Consider the following 17,884-nt stretch of genomic DNA (forward strand, 5'->3'; position numbering starts at 1 on the left):
AAGTTGTGCCAAATGTGAAACAAGGCATATGATGCACAGACAAAGCAGTCGTTTAGAGAGCCTCCTGATGCTAGTCTTAACTGATATTCACAACAAAGAGATGGGAGAGTGGTGGCCTCCAAACTCTTGATACCTCTAAGATTATTCACGTAATGAAGATGTTGGTAAATAAAATAGGCAGGCTCTCAAGCTACAATTGATTTGCCAAAAACGTTTCCAAAAGTTACCTTCTCCAATAAGTAGCATGTCAGGAGTTCATCATTTATGGACCATGATAAGTCCCTGTATTATCCTAGGTGTGGCTGCGATTAATAGTCTGACTATTATACACCCCTCATCAGCCAGGCTAGCTTGCATCCTGTGGCAAAATGAGCTAGGGATCCACGACTGGGCATACCCTGCCATCTTGGGGCAAACAAAATAAACAAGGAGATGGACGGAGTGCTGAAACTTTTCAGACACTTACCCCCAGTCACAGAACTTGTCAGTTCGGGCTGTGCTGTTCCCTATAGGGACAGGGTCAAGACTGATTTGCATATAGCTGGGTCAGAACTGGGGTGGGAACCTAACTAAAGAACAATGATTGATTCAACCCAGATCTGTGACTGGGGATGAGTGTCTAAAAAGTTTCAGCGCTCTGTCCATCTCCTTGGGTTTGCTTTTTTAATGGGAACCCAGCCACCCAAAGAGTGTACATAACTGGCCTCCCTTTTTAGTTCATTATTGGCGTTGTCAGGGCATGGGGATGAATTAATGTTTGAAAACTATCACTTTTAAATTCACACTTCTTAATGCTATGGTATAATAACTGTACAAAGGGGAAAAGGTTCTGCATGTTAATTAAATACACTTTTTGAATTTTTAAGAGGCTGTTGTATTTCTGCACTTTTGCAGCAAGATATCTTTAAAAATTAAGGTGTTCCTAAAGTTAAGTCAGGATTGGTTATTACTTATTTTCTTTTACACCAGTTAACCTTGAAATAATGGATTGCCTACATTTAATTTGTTTTATTGTTAGTGCTGAGTTGAGCTTACAGCAGTCCAGTGCTCCTGTTGACTAAGGAGCTGCATGTAAATATCAAGGGGGCCACATGCAGCCCATGGACCTTACTTTCAGTATCAATTGTTTAGAATGTCAAATGCTTTCTCCAGGTTCAGGATTACTGCTGCTCAAAAAGGCATGTGTCCCACAACTGCATTCATAAGATTGAAAAACCTCCAGATATTTAGGGAGGCCGATTTTGTTGGTATGAAGCCGTTCTGTAATAGGGGAATCTGTTATAGTCATAATCTTATGAATAGTCCCGCCTATGTGCGTGGACCCCGGCGCAATCGAAATAGTCTCTTAAGTTGTCTTCTTCTGCAGTCCTGCATAGACACTGAAGAGAAAATCAAAGACAAATAATGCAGCCTAAAAACTACAAGGCTACATTGGCCAGCACTTCATCTTGAAGTGAAAAGGATAGCCAAATAATATTACATTTAACACACTTTAAGTTTCACACTCCGAGAAACTCTCCTTCACAAAAATCCTTTGTAATGATAGAGAGGAAGGGTTGGACAGACAAACCCCATAGGCTGCCATTATGTGTCTGGAAAAGGGATACCGTGCCTTTAAAGATCTCTCCTGAGACCCTCAGTATCCCAGGATGCACAGCCAAAGGCCTTTTACTTTCAGAACCAGGTGTGAGACTACTCCATGTAGGCGGGTTGCTATCGCTGTACTAAGTATTATGTACTCTGCATGCTACAACCCTGTTGACCTGTAAGACGCATGTTCCAAGGGATCCTAAAGGGGTTTTAGGATTGGAACTAAGGAAGCCTCTCGTAACAATGGAGGGAGTGGCCTGAGTCCAGGGCCCCCAAATAGAGGTGTGACCGCATGGAGAGAGGATTGGAGAATTCATTTTATACAATTCAATTGGTAGGCCATGTAGGCCAGGGTCTGTTCCCAAGGCTAGGGTTTTAAGCACCGTTTTTATTTCCGAGGGATGCTCGGACCCTCCAGCTCCTAAGGAGTCCACTAAAAGCTTTGGAAGGTTAATCTTGGTCAGGAAACCTTGGATCTCTGGTGAGGTTGGTACCTAGGGGCCCTTTAGTGCCGGTTGTAATATTTAAAGAGTGTGTGACAGATGTTGTATTGGGTATATATCGGGTTGCCGGTCTCATCTCACGAGTGTTGACAAATGATGTCTATGCCAGTCCTCTGAGAATACCCAAGCCAGAAGCCTGCATGATTTATCTGCTATAGAGTGGGTTCTGGCAGTATAGACTGACCAGTCCAAACAGAAGAGCTTTCCCATCAGGCTCACCTCTTTATGGGGGTTACAGAGGTCAGCCCTTGCTACGGGGTCGGTTTGCAGTCGTCGTCAAAGTAATTGTGTTCCACCTGAAGCAACTGTTACTTGAAAGTTCTGCATTCACCTACCCACACTTGGATACAATGGCTTCAGACCCCAACTTTAATCGCCTCCCTACCCAGGGCTCTTTTAAAGGCGAACTGTGGTCAAAATGTTCCATTAGGAGAGTGACCAAGGTTTCCAGAAGAAGTCTATCTTCGAGTAGTGAGGGGAAGAGGCACCGGTTGGTCTGGGTGGGTGAGATTTGCCCCATTTTTGGTCCAGTATCAGGGGCTATCGCCATATATGTCCCTCCGCAAGTATTCAAACTGTGCAATATGGGGACAGATTGGCGAGGAGCATATCCATCAATCCATTCTTATGTAAAGGTGATAAAAAGCGAGTTAAAATCGCCCTCAAATGATGATGAGATAGTTACTCATTCCGCTAAGTGGGTGAGTAATGTGTCAAGGAAAGATTGTTTTCGGACATGGGGTGCATGGATATTGCCGAGAACTAGAAGAAAGACTCATGAAAAATTAACCAGCTCTCTGGGTTTCCAAAATGTTTCAGTTAATAATAAATAGCACCCTAGACCTTACCCAGATTAGGACACCCCTGGCAAAAGATGAGTAACGTGTAGAAAAAGCCTGGCCTCTCTAACCCTGCCATGGTTTCATGCCTTCTCAGGTGGTTTAGGATTCCTGTAGATGTGCTATGTAAACTTTAGTGCATTATAACAGTGAGTGCATCCCTTTGTGATGTGTCACAAATATTCCATGTGGTAATCACATATGTATTAATTGCCTTCAACAAAGATAAGGTGTACATTCCCCGGTAATACCGCCTCTGCACCCATCGGAAACCCCCGCCCATTCCAACCATCAACCCATGGTCGAATAGTAGCTCTGGTAGATGGATACAAACCAGTATGAGCAAAGAACTTAGAGAGAACCAACTAAATGGGGAGGACTCCCCACAGGGCACCAGTGACCTGTTGGATGATCAATAGGGGGAGGGTGTTTGCTGGCATGGTAGTAAGAAAAGCCAGCACTTGTGACAATGAGCGGTTGGAATTGTCTGGGTTGAGAGGGAATGTCCAAGTCTGTGCATCTGTGTGGAGGTGGAAGAAGGTCTTTCACAATCAAGTCTTCATGGAGCGCCCCAGGGATTAGAAAAGCCCCAAGACTGGACCACAGCAGCAGCTGAAGTACATGAGAGTTGAGCAGAGTGGACGATCACTTAATATCCAAGATGTTAGGTGGGCAGTCAGAGAGGTAGGCTGCCAACAATCCTCAGAGGGGTAACTGGACAGAGCAGCCTTGCAGGGCAGATGGGAAAGGTTGGATGCACATGTGCCATCACACTAGGTCATCTTCAGTGTTGGGGAGGGGTGTGTACACCAGCTGGGGAGGGGCGTGTACACCAGCTGGGATTCTGTTGGGTTACTGACTACCAATGGGGTCCTTGAAAGATCCAAACCCGTGCCACCGCTGGTTCAGTGAAGAAGTGGAGCATCTGGTCATAGATAATCTTAATGCGAGCTGGGAACAGCACTGAGAATCGAATTCTGTGCTCTCGAGCTTCTCTTAACTCCCAGGCTAGACGTCCAACTAGTGTTGTAGCACTATTGTGTCGTCTGGAAAGAGCATGATTTGAGAATTATCTTTTGAAAGGTGGCCCGCTTGTCTTGCCTCTTGTTCCTGGGAAGAGCAGGTGGTTGCAGGTGTAAATTTGCGGAACCAGGATTTGGGTTAAAACACAGCACCTGAACCTTCTATGCCCTTGGGCATGCCAATATGGATGATATTGCACAGAGAGTGCTCTCCAGCTTCCTCCACCCTACGTCCAACGGTCTGGACGCTCCTTGTCAGGGAGTACACCTAAAGAGACAGATCCAGGGTAGTAGGCTGAAGACCAATGATTGGTTTCCCTGTTTCGGACACTCAGTCAGCCATTTTGATATAACCATTTCGTAGAAGGTTGATATCTCTAGTAATAGTGCCGATTTTAGATTCCAGGAGCGTTTTCATGGTTTCAGTGGCTGCAAAGATTTAGTAGAGTTTGTCACAGTCATCCAGGTGGGCCCGTTTGGTGTTCAACACAGAAGAGGTCTTAGGATTCCAGGATTCACCTGTTCTGACTGACCCATGTCAGTTGATTCCTGGGGAACGTAGGCCCCAAGGAAGAGGATCAGACTGGCGTGGCGAGATGAGCCCAAAAGGGGACTCTTAAAATGAATACAAGGCAGCAGGCTTAGCGCTGTGCAGCTGAGTAGTGACTCAGTAAAGACTCAATGTCTTGTGGTGGCTTTGAACCCTTTTGCCCCACTTAGTGGATAATTGAGGAGGAGGAGGGAGGCAGGAGCAGCAATCTGAGTCCAGCTCAGTGTCCAGACAGGTACAAGTGGTAGGCCATCCTCCCATCCAGGTCGCACGCTTTAGAAAGGGGTGACCATCCGTGTCCCAGTAATCAAGAGAGCAATGGATAGGACAATTCAAAGGAGGAAAAAGGTTGCTCACTCCCCTAATGCCAGTCAGGTTAGAAAAGCCCTCTGGGTGCCATCGGGGTTGGCAGACCAGGCCCATGTGTACAGCCTGAGCAAAGCCCGAGCCGGATCACCTCTCTGGGTAATGGCAGTCCAATAGGGGTGCAACAGGGGTTGGGAGGAGCATTTGACTGAATACCTATTCCTCCAGTGGGGCAGGCAGCTCCCCTCAGTCCCTGAGGGGGCTGACCTCTGCTTCAGCAACCCAGGTGCTCCTGGAAGAGAGGGGGGAGAGACTAGTATGTGGCGCGGTACCCCACAGCTGCAGCAGCATGGACCGTCCAGGCCAGGGCCAGTAAAAAAACAATTCAGTGGCAGTATGCAGGAAATCCACTGGATGGGTGGAGCCCTGGCATCAGCGTAAGAGAACAAGCCTCCCAGGTGCCATTGGAAAGCCACAACTCGACCAGTCAATTAGACCCAGATGGAATGGATGCCCCAGGGACTGGACTGAGTAGAGGCGTTCAACTCTTCTTGTCCCTGACAGGAAACGAACACTGCCAGGGAGTACCCGTGTCAGATCCGCTCCACAGAAACGAGCAATGGGACTCGACCACCTAGGATGAATCAGGATGCACGTGCAGGGTGACGGAGCCGCCTCAAAGTGCAGTTGCCATGTTGCCGTGCAGGCCACAATCTCCAAGTTGAAGAATTTAGGACCACATATACAAAGATAATCATTTGCGATTAGAAAATAGCGAATTTTTGCAGTTCACCATTTGGAAATCGCCAACACCAATGTACAAATGTGTTGTTGATACATTTTGGGATTCCTAGTGCATTGCAAATAGACCTACCTCATGAATATTAATGAGCTAGAGGTTTGTTACCTATTGAGAATCGCCAAAATCACTGGGATGGTGGCCTGCTGGGGGTCTGCAGACCACTATGACTGTGATTGCTTTTAAATAGTGTAGATTAAGCAATTTTTTTTAAATGCATCCCGTTTTCCTTTAAGTAATTCTAGATGCATTAAAAAAATAAAAAATATGAATTTTTTTTTTTTTTTTTTTAAGAGTAGACCGTTGTCTATGGGATAACTGCCTACTCTTAAAAAATAATTTCACATACGTTCACAAAGACAACGGGGTCCCTTGGGAACCTCTTTCCATTTTCAAATAGGTTACCACCTACTTGAAGTAAGTAGTAAAATGTGAATGTTTTGCCACCAAATTTTAGTCGGAAAACATTCACACATACTACTGCGATTCGGTAAGAGGAAAGGATGCCTTTAACACTCCCTTTCCTAATACCAAATCGCAAACCTAATTTGCAATTTGATAAAAGGTTACAGAGTCACAATTAGGGCATTGTACATTTGAAAAAGCCTTTTTTGCATTTGCAAATGGCCAGATTTGTGACTACAAAAAGCCTTTGTTCATGTGGTCCATAGATGATTACCTTTACCTGCAAAGTGTATGGAAACTTTGAGAGGCCTGCATACCAAAAATATGAATGTGATATTTTGCCAAGTGGAAGCATTTTTTCACTGGTGCTATTCCAAACACCATTCGGTATACCTACCTGATTCTAAGATCATCCTTTTGTACTGAATGCTTCCGATGGATGCCAACCAGGCTACACCTTTGAGTCCAGGTGGCTCATCTATCAGCATGTATGAGGGAATCGGCAAACTAAATGACTTTTTACACTCTTGTTATTCATAGAACAGAAGGTATGAAACCGGGTTATTTTTGCTGGTCATACCTCCTCTCCATTTAAGAATTCAACAAGTTAGAAATAGGCTAATGTTAGCTCCTTTATAACCAAGGCATACAGCATCTTTAAAACATCTCTCCCTGAAAATGTCTTTTTAGTAGCCCTTATCTCTTTGTCTGGTTAGTGAAACTTTAGACAAACTGTATATTCACATAAAACATGCAAAGGGGGTAATGCAAATGCAGCCAGACTTTGAACCCAACGTGATAACACCCACCTTTTCATTTCAATTGGGCAATCCAATTACTGTCTTTCTTCATAAATATGAATATAGCCTCAATAAAAAAAACTTTGCATGTTCTGCCTATTAGAAGGGCAATGCTGTATATATGCTAAGACTAAGCCTCTCTCAAGAGTTCTTTGTATTTAAAGGAACAATTCCTGGATTGGTTACACCGGCTATTCACTTTTGTTACTCCTTGGTAGGGCTGAGTCTTCACCCAAGACCCTAGGGCCCACCACCAGGATGAAGAGACCTCACTGGCCTTCACCAGGAATATTTATTTAACTAGCTTAGCAGTGCGCCTACACCATCATCCTCACACACTTTTACCAAACATTTATTGTCTAGGTAGTTTTGAACAAAGCAGCAATAAGTCAAAGGGAGTTAAAACCCTTTTATGCAATAAATAGAGCTACACAAATTCTCTTGTTAAGGGGCATATTACAGTGCAGTCTACAGCATGTGAAACTGGAATAGTGGATCCACACCGCTAAACAAACAAGTTACTTTTGTCTAATCATAGTTTTGCAGCTTGAGACTATTCTAGATTAATGTGTCTCCCTCTTGACTCACTGGTGAAGAGTGGTGCCCAAACAAATGTTGTTGTTAACTGTAATTAAACGTTTGCATAATACAAGTCACTAGCACATCCTCGCAAATCCATGCCAGTGGGAACATAGAAACTGAATATGTTGGTCACCTGCTAGGCCACCATGGGCTTAGGTTTACCTTCCTTATGAAGGATTCAGATTCTTGTCCATGGTCTGTTTAAAAACATTTCAGGATCTAGCATGTGGATCGTGGAATTATGCAAAGCAAATCCAGAGTAACCTTAAGGTGCAAAACTATACTTTTGCAATTGAGTAACTTGCTTTAAACATAGACTATGGAGGACAAGCTGTCAAGGATTACTCCCTCAATAAGAAATGAAACGCTGATATAACTCCACAACCCTACTTGCCTCCATTGGGTTGCTTAGAAGTAAACACAACCCTCTTGACCTACCTTCAGCATTGAAGAACATTACAAAAGACTGTTGGATTCTAGCCGTTATACAGAATGGGTACCTGCTCAGATTTAAAGTTGTCCTCACAGTATTCACTTTTTCAACTGTTTAGGAATGTATGAGCCATAGGCATGACTGGGCAAAGCTAATCCAAAAGTTGCTACAACTTAGAAAATGTCTTGATACAGTACTTCCTTCTCCGCAATCAGCCACACAGTGCCGGAGTATCCTGCTTAGGGAAGTTCATCCTTTGAGTTTGTCAATTCTGTGCATTATTTTACAAGCATGGTACATGAAATAACGGATACTGTCTCTATGTCTGTATTATCCTATTCTTTTTTGGTTATCCAAATCAAACGGATCATAATAAGGCTGGGAGACTTTTCAGTCTGACCTATCCCATACTCTCCTCAGCCAGTGGTGTAGCCCATGGTTCTAGAGAAAGCATTCTAAAAGGCTTTAGCTATGAAGCCATCTGTTATTAAGCTGCCTAATGGAGACAGCTATACTCTGAACCTTTATTGTCAAAACTTATAATGCCAGGTAACAGAACCTTCAAAGATTCCATCAATGTGAAGCTCCCAGCTCATTTAGCTGTAGCACAAGCAGTTCTAACTGGGGAAGAAAGCAAGTGTCCGTCTTATCTACTTCCTTCCTGTAAAAGGAAGTAGTACAACTTTCCTAAAGAACTGAATCTTCCAATCTTTTCCTGCTACTGTTTGCAACATTAGGATGCCAACAAATTGACTGTGTGTCTTCCTTTTGGAAGGAGCAAGAAATGTTCTCGTCCGGATCTTGGAAGAGATTGCCATTCCTCTCTTACTTTCAGGTAATTTTGACATGAAAGCCTGAGCTCTTATTTACCCTGTGCATATCCCTAGGCATTATGTGCTCCGAGCATAATTCTTACATTGAGATACTCTGATGTCAATACTCCGTTTTCTGTTGGCAGTGGAAATGGTATGGGTGGTATCTCTGTGAGCTCCGTTCATCTTTGTACATTTAAGCTGGTCACAGTCCTGATGACCAATTTATGACATTTAAATTGGCGCACTGTTGGAGAGACGCCTCCTTCTCGAGATGGACACAGTCGAGGACTCTTTAGGGTGCCTAACGGGAGGGTGACACAAAGCAAGATGATGGGGATGACAGAATCTACAGGTGGCAACTTGCCCTCTGCCTGATAGGATTATGTGTGCCGAAACCTCTCCCTGTAATCCAGTGGCAGGGGGAGGCGGTGGCAATGTGTTAGACTGTAGACTAGCAGCAAAATTGTCAGCCCACTTACCATACCGCTCTAGATTACAGGTTGGGCTGGTGCAGTCTTACCTTTTTTTTGCAGTGGAGGGCTTGTAGTGCTTGGTGACGCAGCTGCTGTGAAGCCCGCATGCGAGGAGCAGACCATCCTCTGACAGGTCTTTTGGGAGCGGAAAAGTCCTTTACTAATGTAGGCAGTGCCACGCATATGTCTTAACCACGCCTATGTGTGAATAAGGCAATGCGCGGTGTAGATGCTGGAATGGGCAGGCCCAGGGAGGATCGGGAGAGGACGTGGTGAGGTAAGTTGGGCTTGGGCCAGGTTTTGGGAGTGGGGGTAGTTTTTTTATGGTTGGGGTAGTTTTTAGGGCTCATGGTGGTTGGGTCGTTGTTAGGGTTCAAGGGGGTAAAGGTACTTTGTAGGGCTTGAGGGGGGGTTCTAAGTGCCCACCACTCCTCCTAGTCCGGCATGCCTTGACCTACAGCCATGCCTAAACCAGTTACAGAAGAATACAATTATGTTGTGTTATCATTTTATTTTTCTGTCTCTGACTTTGCTGAGTGAGGCGACGCTTCTCCGCATTACAGGGGAGCCTCACCCGCTTATCCCAGTTGCCCTCTCTACATTAGACATCAGAGCCTCCCAGATTCCCAGTTGTACATATTGCCCGAACAAGGGTCTTAGCCCAGGCAACATAAAGAAAACCTCTGTCAGATAATGAAAGCAAACGCTTACAATGCAGGCTAACGTGTCCCGATTGGCGCAACCATCATGGTGCATTGCCAATTTGGTGGTTCTACTGTCACGGTATGACCGGTTTCTTGGGAGGTGATTGAGGCAGTCCTACAGCACTTCCCTGATACACAAACAACACTTGGCACACCACCGTGTGCAGTGTAAACACCAGTGTCCTGCTGCACCGATGTGTATGGTTTTGTATTTCAGGCTTTAAACCAGAGATGCAGCAACACCACCTCAACATTCCATTTGCGGCAAACATCTTTTTGGACTCCAAGTGGATGAAATGCTAGAGAAAATGTAAAAAGATTCTGAGATTGGGAACTCTATGGATGCCCTCCAGTCCACCACTCCAAGAGGCACATTTCGTAGACAACCATTTAAGGGCAAGAAAAAGACACCCGCTAGACATTCCCAAACCTACTTCTGCCAACTACAGGTGTGAGTTCCATGACTCCTAGTCAGGTAGGGGGAACTTAAGGGAGTTACAGGGACAACAAAGGCTGGGGCGCAAAGGTGGCTCAAGGACAAGTGCTTCCACTCCCAAATGCTGGCTTCTTCCCCATCTTACAACACCTGCAGGGGAAGCCTAAGCAGGGAAAAGACGTTTACTCAGTGTACTTCCTTATCCCAAAGGAGGACGGTACCTTCCAGCCCATCTTGGATCTTAGACAGCAGACTCTATGAATCCTGTCTGAGCACTTCCAAATTACAACCTTGCAGGACATCATCTGTTGCTCCGACATGGGGACTTCATGACCGCATCATACATTGAGTCTGCTTACTTCCTCTTAACCATCCACCCTTCGCATTATAAGTGCCTTCAGTTTGTGGTAGGTGAACAGCTCTACCAATTCACAATACTTCCCTTTGTAGTCACCACAGCTCCATGGGTCTTTACCAAGTCTCTGGCAGTGATTGCTGCTCATCTACGGAGAATGGGCATCCATGCCTTACCATATCTCTGCGACTAGTTGATCTAGAGCAGCAGACAGCAGTATCTAGCACACACTCGGTGCTAGCCATGCTTCACAGCTTAGGGTTCAATGTAAAGTCCCACCTCCTACCTCAACAGATCCAATTGTTCCTAGCCTTATTCTTTAAAGCTAGAACTGGGAAAGCACACCCCAACCAGCAGAAGATAGTGGCATTGAACAGTTGTTTTGTCTTTTTCTATCTTTTCGTTCATTAACCCCTTCGGTGCTCATGACGGAACGGTTCCGTCATGAGCGTCGGTTGGCCTGTGCTCATTACGGAACCGTTCCGTCATGAGTTCGTTGGCCCAATAGAACCTTCAGCACAGCGCGAAAATTTGTGCCGTGCTGAAGGGGTTAACTTAAAGAACTGTAATTAACCTTTTGGGTATAATGAAATCCTGAATAGCAATTGTTCTGCACACCAGATTATACAAGTGCCCACTCCAACAGTACTTTGTGAGTCATGATTGCAAGAAGAGGGTCGGTGGGAAGATCTAGTATGGATAAAGCCCAGCGCCCTGCTCTTTCGGAGGTGGAACAGCAACAACCTGTTGCTAGGCAGGCCTTTCTTGGACACACTTTCGTAGGTGATCTTTTCCACTGATGCATTGAACATTAGATGGGGCGCACATGACTGTCCAAGGCACATGGTCTCTTCACCAAGGCAGGCACATCAACTATGTAGAGCTCATGGCTATTCACCTAGCCATCAAAGCCGCCTACTGGCTTGTCTGCGACAAGGTAGTCCGTTCCTTCTTCGGATGGACAACATGACAACCATGTGCCTCATAATAAACTAGGGGCACCTGCTCCCTACAGCTGTCTGCCCTAGCACAACAAGTCTGTCAGTAACCGGGGCCATGCATGATCACACTGGACTATCATAACCTCATTAGAATGCACATCTCTTAGTTACTTGCAACCTGTGGTCACAGCCTGCCACAACAGCCATTTTGTGCTGCAGATCACACGCAGGCAGCAACAGAATTGTGCACTGTTGGCGGACGAAGTCTCTCATATTGCAAGTGAGGTGAGCTAGCAGAGCCACAAACAGTGGCATGTGTGCAAAGGAGTAATTCTTAGCAGGGGGCTTTTGGGGACATCGCCTGAGCCCACTGCATTCACAAGGATTGCATACTGCATACATTCTTCACTCTGCCATAGCAGATAGGTACAAGCCGTGAGCGGCCATAAGAGGCGAGTGACTGGTGGGCCATAAGGGTACCTTTGATTATTTCACCACCAGGCTGATTGGTCTTGGGTAGACCCCGTTGAAAATGACAGGCAGCCTGGAAACCCAGTGAATTGTTTTAAAGGATTTTAGCACGAGGCTCATGGTTCCCAAACTTATGTGGCACATATGGACCAATCTAAGTGGGCAGCTTGTATGATATTTTGTTAGCAATTTCATTTCCCATTGTGAGTCTAAAGCTCTTTTAGATTCTTAAACAACTACCTACTCCTTATGTTTAGTTAATGGACTGGTTCATACCATTGGAGAGGTCATTGTGTCTTTTTCTCAATAAATTCTTGGTTGCTTTTCACTTTCATGATTGAAAAAGGGGGTGGGTGTAACTAGGCCTGCATGGAAAATCTGGAGGCCTATGTCAGTACTTCGATGGGTGACTTATCTTATCCACTTCACTGACAAGTCCGGATAATTTTCACCCTGCATGGCTGCATGGCTTCTAGAATTGAATAAATGCATAGATATTTTTCATATAGAGTGCATAACCCATTTTTCTTTTCTTTGCCCATTTGCCTACCCAGCTTTCTGTTAAATAACCTATCTTGGCACTTCAATCCTGCATTTTTGTACATGTAATATACATTTAGGTACAAACTAAGCACCAATCTATACATATAATTTAGATGGCTAGAGACTACTAGAGTCAAGCTGTTTCACAATAAGTGCTGAATATTAACCTGTTCCTGACCTTTTCTGTCCTTCTTATCAGGTGCAAAGGGTCCTCTCGAGTTGGCGAGAATTGAAGAGATGTGGGACTTCCTAAGTCACATGGAGATGGTGGGTGAGGAAGGTGCCTTTGTCATTGGGACTGAGGAAGTGCTGACTGTGGAAGAGCTGTTTGTTACCTTGAAGGTGAGCAACTTTCGTCACAAAATCTGTTGTCTTGTGTTAAAAATATGAGGCAGGCCTTTAACAAAGGTTATGTATCCTTGGTCCGTTCGCCAAAGACTGGACCCCTGGACCTCTAATTCATTAGTATTTATTTGTCTGACTGTCTTTCAGGAGCAACTAGAACTGCTGTTTCAAAACACATTTTACATTGCAGAGCCCTCTATTTAGAGGTTGGATCTCTGGTTCGTTAAAAGGTTAAGTTTTGCTGTGCGATTCTTGATAATTTGATATTTCATAGATTCACATTCTTGAGTAATTCAGTTAGCTGGCATGAAATCCTTGGTAAAATGCCATACATTGACGTATCAAAACGCACATATTTAACACAGTAGTGTTTGTAGCCTATCTACCTCCTCAACTGGACTGCAGGGCACTGTTAGCTGAGTATGCTAGAACACTACTGAACATCATGGGTAAGGAGATCCCTGTCGAAGTCCCTGCTAATTCGGTGCTTTCTATAGTAGTTTAAAGATTAAAACTGATACAGCTTCTGCAGCTTCATAATCTCCTACTCTGCCACAGGAAAGAGACTGCCTATACTTTTCCTATTCCCCAAGTTTCCGTTCATCTAAGATGGTCCTCTGGGAAGCTAGACAAAGAGTTTGCATATCTCAAAATGTAAGAGTGCTGTTATCTTCAGCTTGGATGATGTACCTACTAAGAAATGACTTTTAATTTAAAACTGGTTACCTTAAAGGATTTATCTATGACCTGCGCTTGAAGTAAGTTTATTGGTTGAACTCTTACAATATTCTTCATGTGTGTTCAATCTGCCATTTTTTTTCTGCTCCGCTCCCAAAAGATAGAGTAGAGATTGGCGTTCGCCCTCCGAGAATGCACTCGATGACGAACATTGTCACTGATGCTCCTAAAAAAGACCTCACAGACTTTCTTGGGTTATATACATGGGATGTTGGATGACTAAGAGGTTTTCAGAGCCAAACTCGCACTGTCTTTGCCTTTGGGTCAGGTATCCCCATGCCCTGTACCATAAAATGGGTTCATGCTTCAGCACAAGCAGAGCTTCTGGTACCTATGCAGACCCATAGTTCTTCTATCTTCAGTCATAAAAGATGAAGATGATGCTTCACAAACTTTTCATTGAGAGACGTCAAAGTCTATAAAGAAGACATAACTATAGTAGAGATGAGCATAAATATCCTTTAAGTGATGACTGTCCACCAGGATATGAGTGCAACAACTATGTAGTGTCAAAGCAACACCCACCCAAAGTACATTTATTTGATTCCTCTTTTTAGTGAAATAGCAACATTTCTGTCACTCTTTGGAAGCCTTGGGATTACTTTTTCTTCCCATGGCCCCTAAAGAAAGGTAATGTTTTCTTTGATTTCAAGGAATCTTACCAAGACGTCTAATCCATTGTAATTTTAGACCACCTTTGAGAGAGAGGACCAATATCAAAAAAGTCTCAGGCCATGTGGCTGCTCTTGCTCGAAGTTTGGAAAATATATACAAAGTACAGGACACCTACTTTGTCTTCTTCACCAGTCAAAGCCAGGTTCCGTATTTAGCATACCTATGAAGACAGCCCAGAAACCCTAACTCCACCCAGCATGCCACTCCACATGTATGGAAATTCAAAGTCTTGACACATTCAGAATAAGATCAAACTCCTGCATTTCTGGCCTGGGGTGTTACAACAGACAAATATGTCCCACCATTCCATCACTTTTAGATCTGTTCTCAGAGGACAAGAAAGCAGAAGTAAAGAACATCTTGCATGATGGAGCAGTGGCTCGTTGGAAAGACAGTGGACATCATCTCATCCCTCTCCTAACAGCTAGCCAAATCCTCATACTATTGGTGCTGGTCATGGTGCACAACATTAAGAACGCTTATATACAGTATAGGCACACATTCTAGACATGCCCCTTCAAGCGCTTTATTCATCAGGCAAAATGTTGAGCTCTGTATTTTGTAATGACCGCATGGAAAATATCAGATTCCTTGATTTTCGAAAGATGGGAGAAATGTCGTACTTTGCGCAAAGCTCAAGAGGATAAACTACCTCAGTGTCTATATGTCCTGACACTATCCGTTATATGAACACTATTGTCTGCATTCCGACCAATAGGGATTAACCTACCACAGATGCCTGCAAATAAATTAATCATAATGGACAACTGATATATACATGGGTCAGGGCCATCAATTAAGAGACCATAACTAGTGAATTAACACCTTCTTTTTAATAGACTTTTAGAGAGCGGTATTTCACCAAATCTTACAGTTGCAGCCGAGTAATGAATACAGCCCTTTTCACCCATTTATCACAATCTTAATACAGATCTCTATCAGCCAAACAAAGCAGCATCTCAAGATCCTCAAGAACAACGCAGTCATTAGACTCCTAGAAAAGGTAATAGAGAGCGTTCTGAAAAGTTAAACAAAAACAAAAAGGGGGGGGTTTGCTTCAGATTTTGTGGTGAGGCAGATATCTGTCTACATCAGTTTTGAAATGTACCCTCTTGATCTATGCACAATGCTGCTTGCTTTGGCAGCATGGTCCGGTATGTTTTGGACTCTGGCAAAGTGAGTGGATACAGCTTTCAGGTAGTGGGATTTAAATTTGATCAGGTGCTCTAGAAACATTTTTTAAGTAATTCTGTCCTTTACACTTTATCCAGGTTGTAATCCTAAATTACAGAATGCATGCTGATTATCCCAACCATATCTGATTTAGACAATTCTAGTATACAGACCACTAAACCCTATCATTAAAAGATCCCTCAAATTCAGAGTTCCAGATTTGCACCAGAGTTTCTAGAATTTGCGACGTTGGATATTCCACAAGACCAGAGCAGGAAGTGCCACAAAAATACTCTCTCACCTAGGAGATTAAGGGCCAGATGTATGACTATAGCATTTTGCGACTCGCGAATTGCTACGTGCAACAGTGTTTGAGACACTATTAGTGATTACCAATGTGGTCGCAAATTGCATGCCTAATGAATATTAATGAGGCTGTCGCAATTTGCGACCCCATTGGGAATGGCTAGCACTCTCAGGGATGGTGGTCTGCTGGGGTCAGCAGACCTCCATGTCTGGGACTGCTTTTAAATAAAGCAGTTTTTTTTAAATTCCGCCTGTTTTCCTTAAAGAAAAAGGGTATGCATTTAAAAAATAATAATGTTACTTCTTTTTCATTTTTTAAGGGCAGGCATTGGTCCCAGTAAAGTCAAGATATTGAGACCTTTTCCCGAAATAGCACTCTTATTAAAGATCTTGTAAGCATCCTTCATAAACTTCAAAAACCTGGATGTTAACTGTACATGGTCCCCACTCAAAATAAAGCCTATCGCTGTTTTAGATTGCCTTATTCCCAAATGGAGAAATATTGGTTTAATGCCTTAAGTCCTTCAAGCTACTACAAAGGCATACTACAAGCAACAGCGATTCTTGCTTATAGTTACGCAGTCTGTAATTGCAAACAGTAGACCTTTTGAGATGTCCATATTCATATGCTTTTAATTGTATTATTCCACGTCTCAGCTTTATTAGGTCTTTTTTTCTGGCCTGAGCTCATATGGCTGGCTAAATAGAGGGCCTTCGCAATGGACTGATGAAATGTTGCACACAGATCCAAATGGGCCTTCAGTGCCAACTTATGCTGGTCGTCTTTGACAGATTCTGCTTTTGCATTTTTATGGGAAGTTCGGAACACAGTTTTAGTGGCAGATTTAGGTCAAGGATGTTCCAGGCACCCAAAAAGTGAATTGAGTCTAGGAACTTTGCTTTAGCCATGATAGATTGCTTAAGTACGCTAAATTCAAGTTGGATTTGGGACAATGGAGTGACATCAGGCAACTGAAATAATTGTCTGTAGCATCAGCATTGCAGTATGTCTATCCAGGTAGCTAGACTGTCCTTGAATATCAGCAAGCCATACAACAACAATGTTGGCATAAGCTTAGCGTCAATCACATGGCAAAATGTGCTAAGATCTGGTCCTCTTTTTTTTGTTCTTGAAAGCTGATGATCATGGATGTGAATATGCCTTTTAATTCTGAGTTATGCTTGATGCAAGCTGTGCTGATTAAAATGAATACCCAGATACTTAATGTTTAATACTTGCTCTAGTTTCACCTGAAGCATGGGATTTGGCTTTGTTGGTAGTTTTGTTTCCTCAGACCATTATTTTAGTTTTCAAGGCATTAATTAAGATTTTATTATCATTACAGTAAATGGTCAGAGTGCCTAAGGATCACTGCAAGCCTATGGCTGTGCGGTGAAATATAATAGTGTCATCAGCATATTGTAAACACTGAAGGTGGACGCCTGTGAGCTTAGGCGGAAATGCTCTCACTTTAGCTAGGGCTCAATTTATATCTGCCAAAAAGAGATTTAATAGCAGGATTGCCAGAATACAACCCTGCTTTAACCCTTGATTCGTCCAGATATTTTTTGATGTTGCTCTATTGGCTGAAACTTTAACTTTCACCCAGGCCCTTGCATACGAACCCTTTATGGCTCTTAGCAGGGTTACCGGAATTCACCAGTCATGAAGCTTGTGCCAGAGCCTCGCTCTGTGGACTCTGTCTAAACTAGTGTAGTCGATGAATGCTGCATAGAGTAATGGGGTGTCCTTTTTTTGCTCACGGCTTCAATTAAAAGAGGCAAGGATAACCAAGTTATTTTCGGTACTATTCCCTCATCTAAACCCTAGTTGTGTAATGGGAATTAAGGCTCTCGATGTGGCCTATTCTTTTAACTCAGAGATAAGAGCTTTGGCTAGGCACTTACTGTCCACGTCAAGAAGTGCAATCAGTCTCAAGTTGCCCGGCTGATTTGTTGGGCCTTTTTAGGTCGTGCCTAGGCAGCTCATGTGCTGTCTTCAAGACATGTGGTATTCAGTTCTATAGGCTTTGAACACGCCCAGTGCTTTCCATTGGTTCTTTCGTCCGTCTTCACAAAT

At 43.7% G+C, this 17,884-nt stretch overlaps 1 protein-coding gene across 1 annotated transcript in view; it reads left to right on the forward strand.

Moving 5' to 3' along the window:
* SETD6 (SET domain containing 6, protein lysine methyltransferase) overlaps positions 1-17,884 on the forward strand; it is a 214,090-nt gene that overhangs the window by 164,935 nt on the left and 31,271 nt on the right. Inside the window, exon 8 of the mRNA XM_086947804.1 lies at positions 12,767-12,909. Within this exon, the coding sequence (XP_086803930.1) occupies positions 12,767-12,909 (143 nt within the window). The remainder of the gene's footprint in view (positions 1-12,766; positions 12,910-17,884) is intronic.

The sequence above is a fragment of the Lissotriton vulgaris genome, chromosome 12 (assembly GCF_964263255.1).
Source record: "Lissotriton vulgaris chromosome 12, aLisVul1.2, whole genome shotgun sequence".
NCBI lineage: Eukaryota > Metazoa > Chordata > Amphibia > Caudata > Salamandridae > Lissotriton > Lissotriton vulgaris.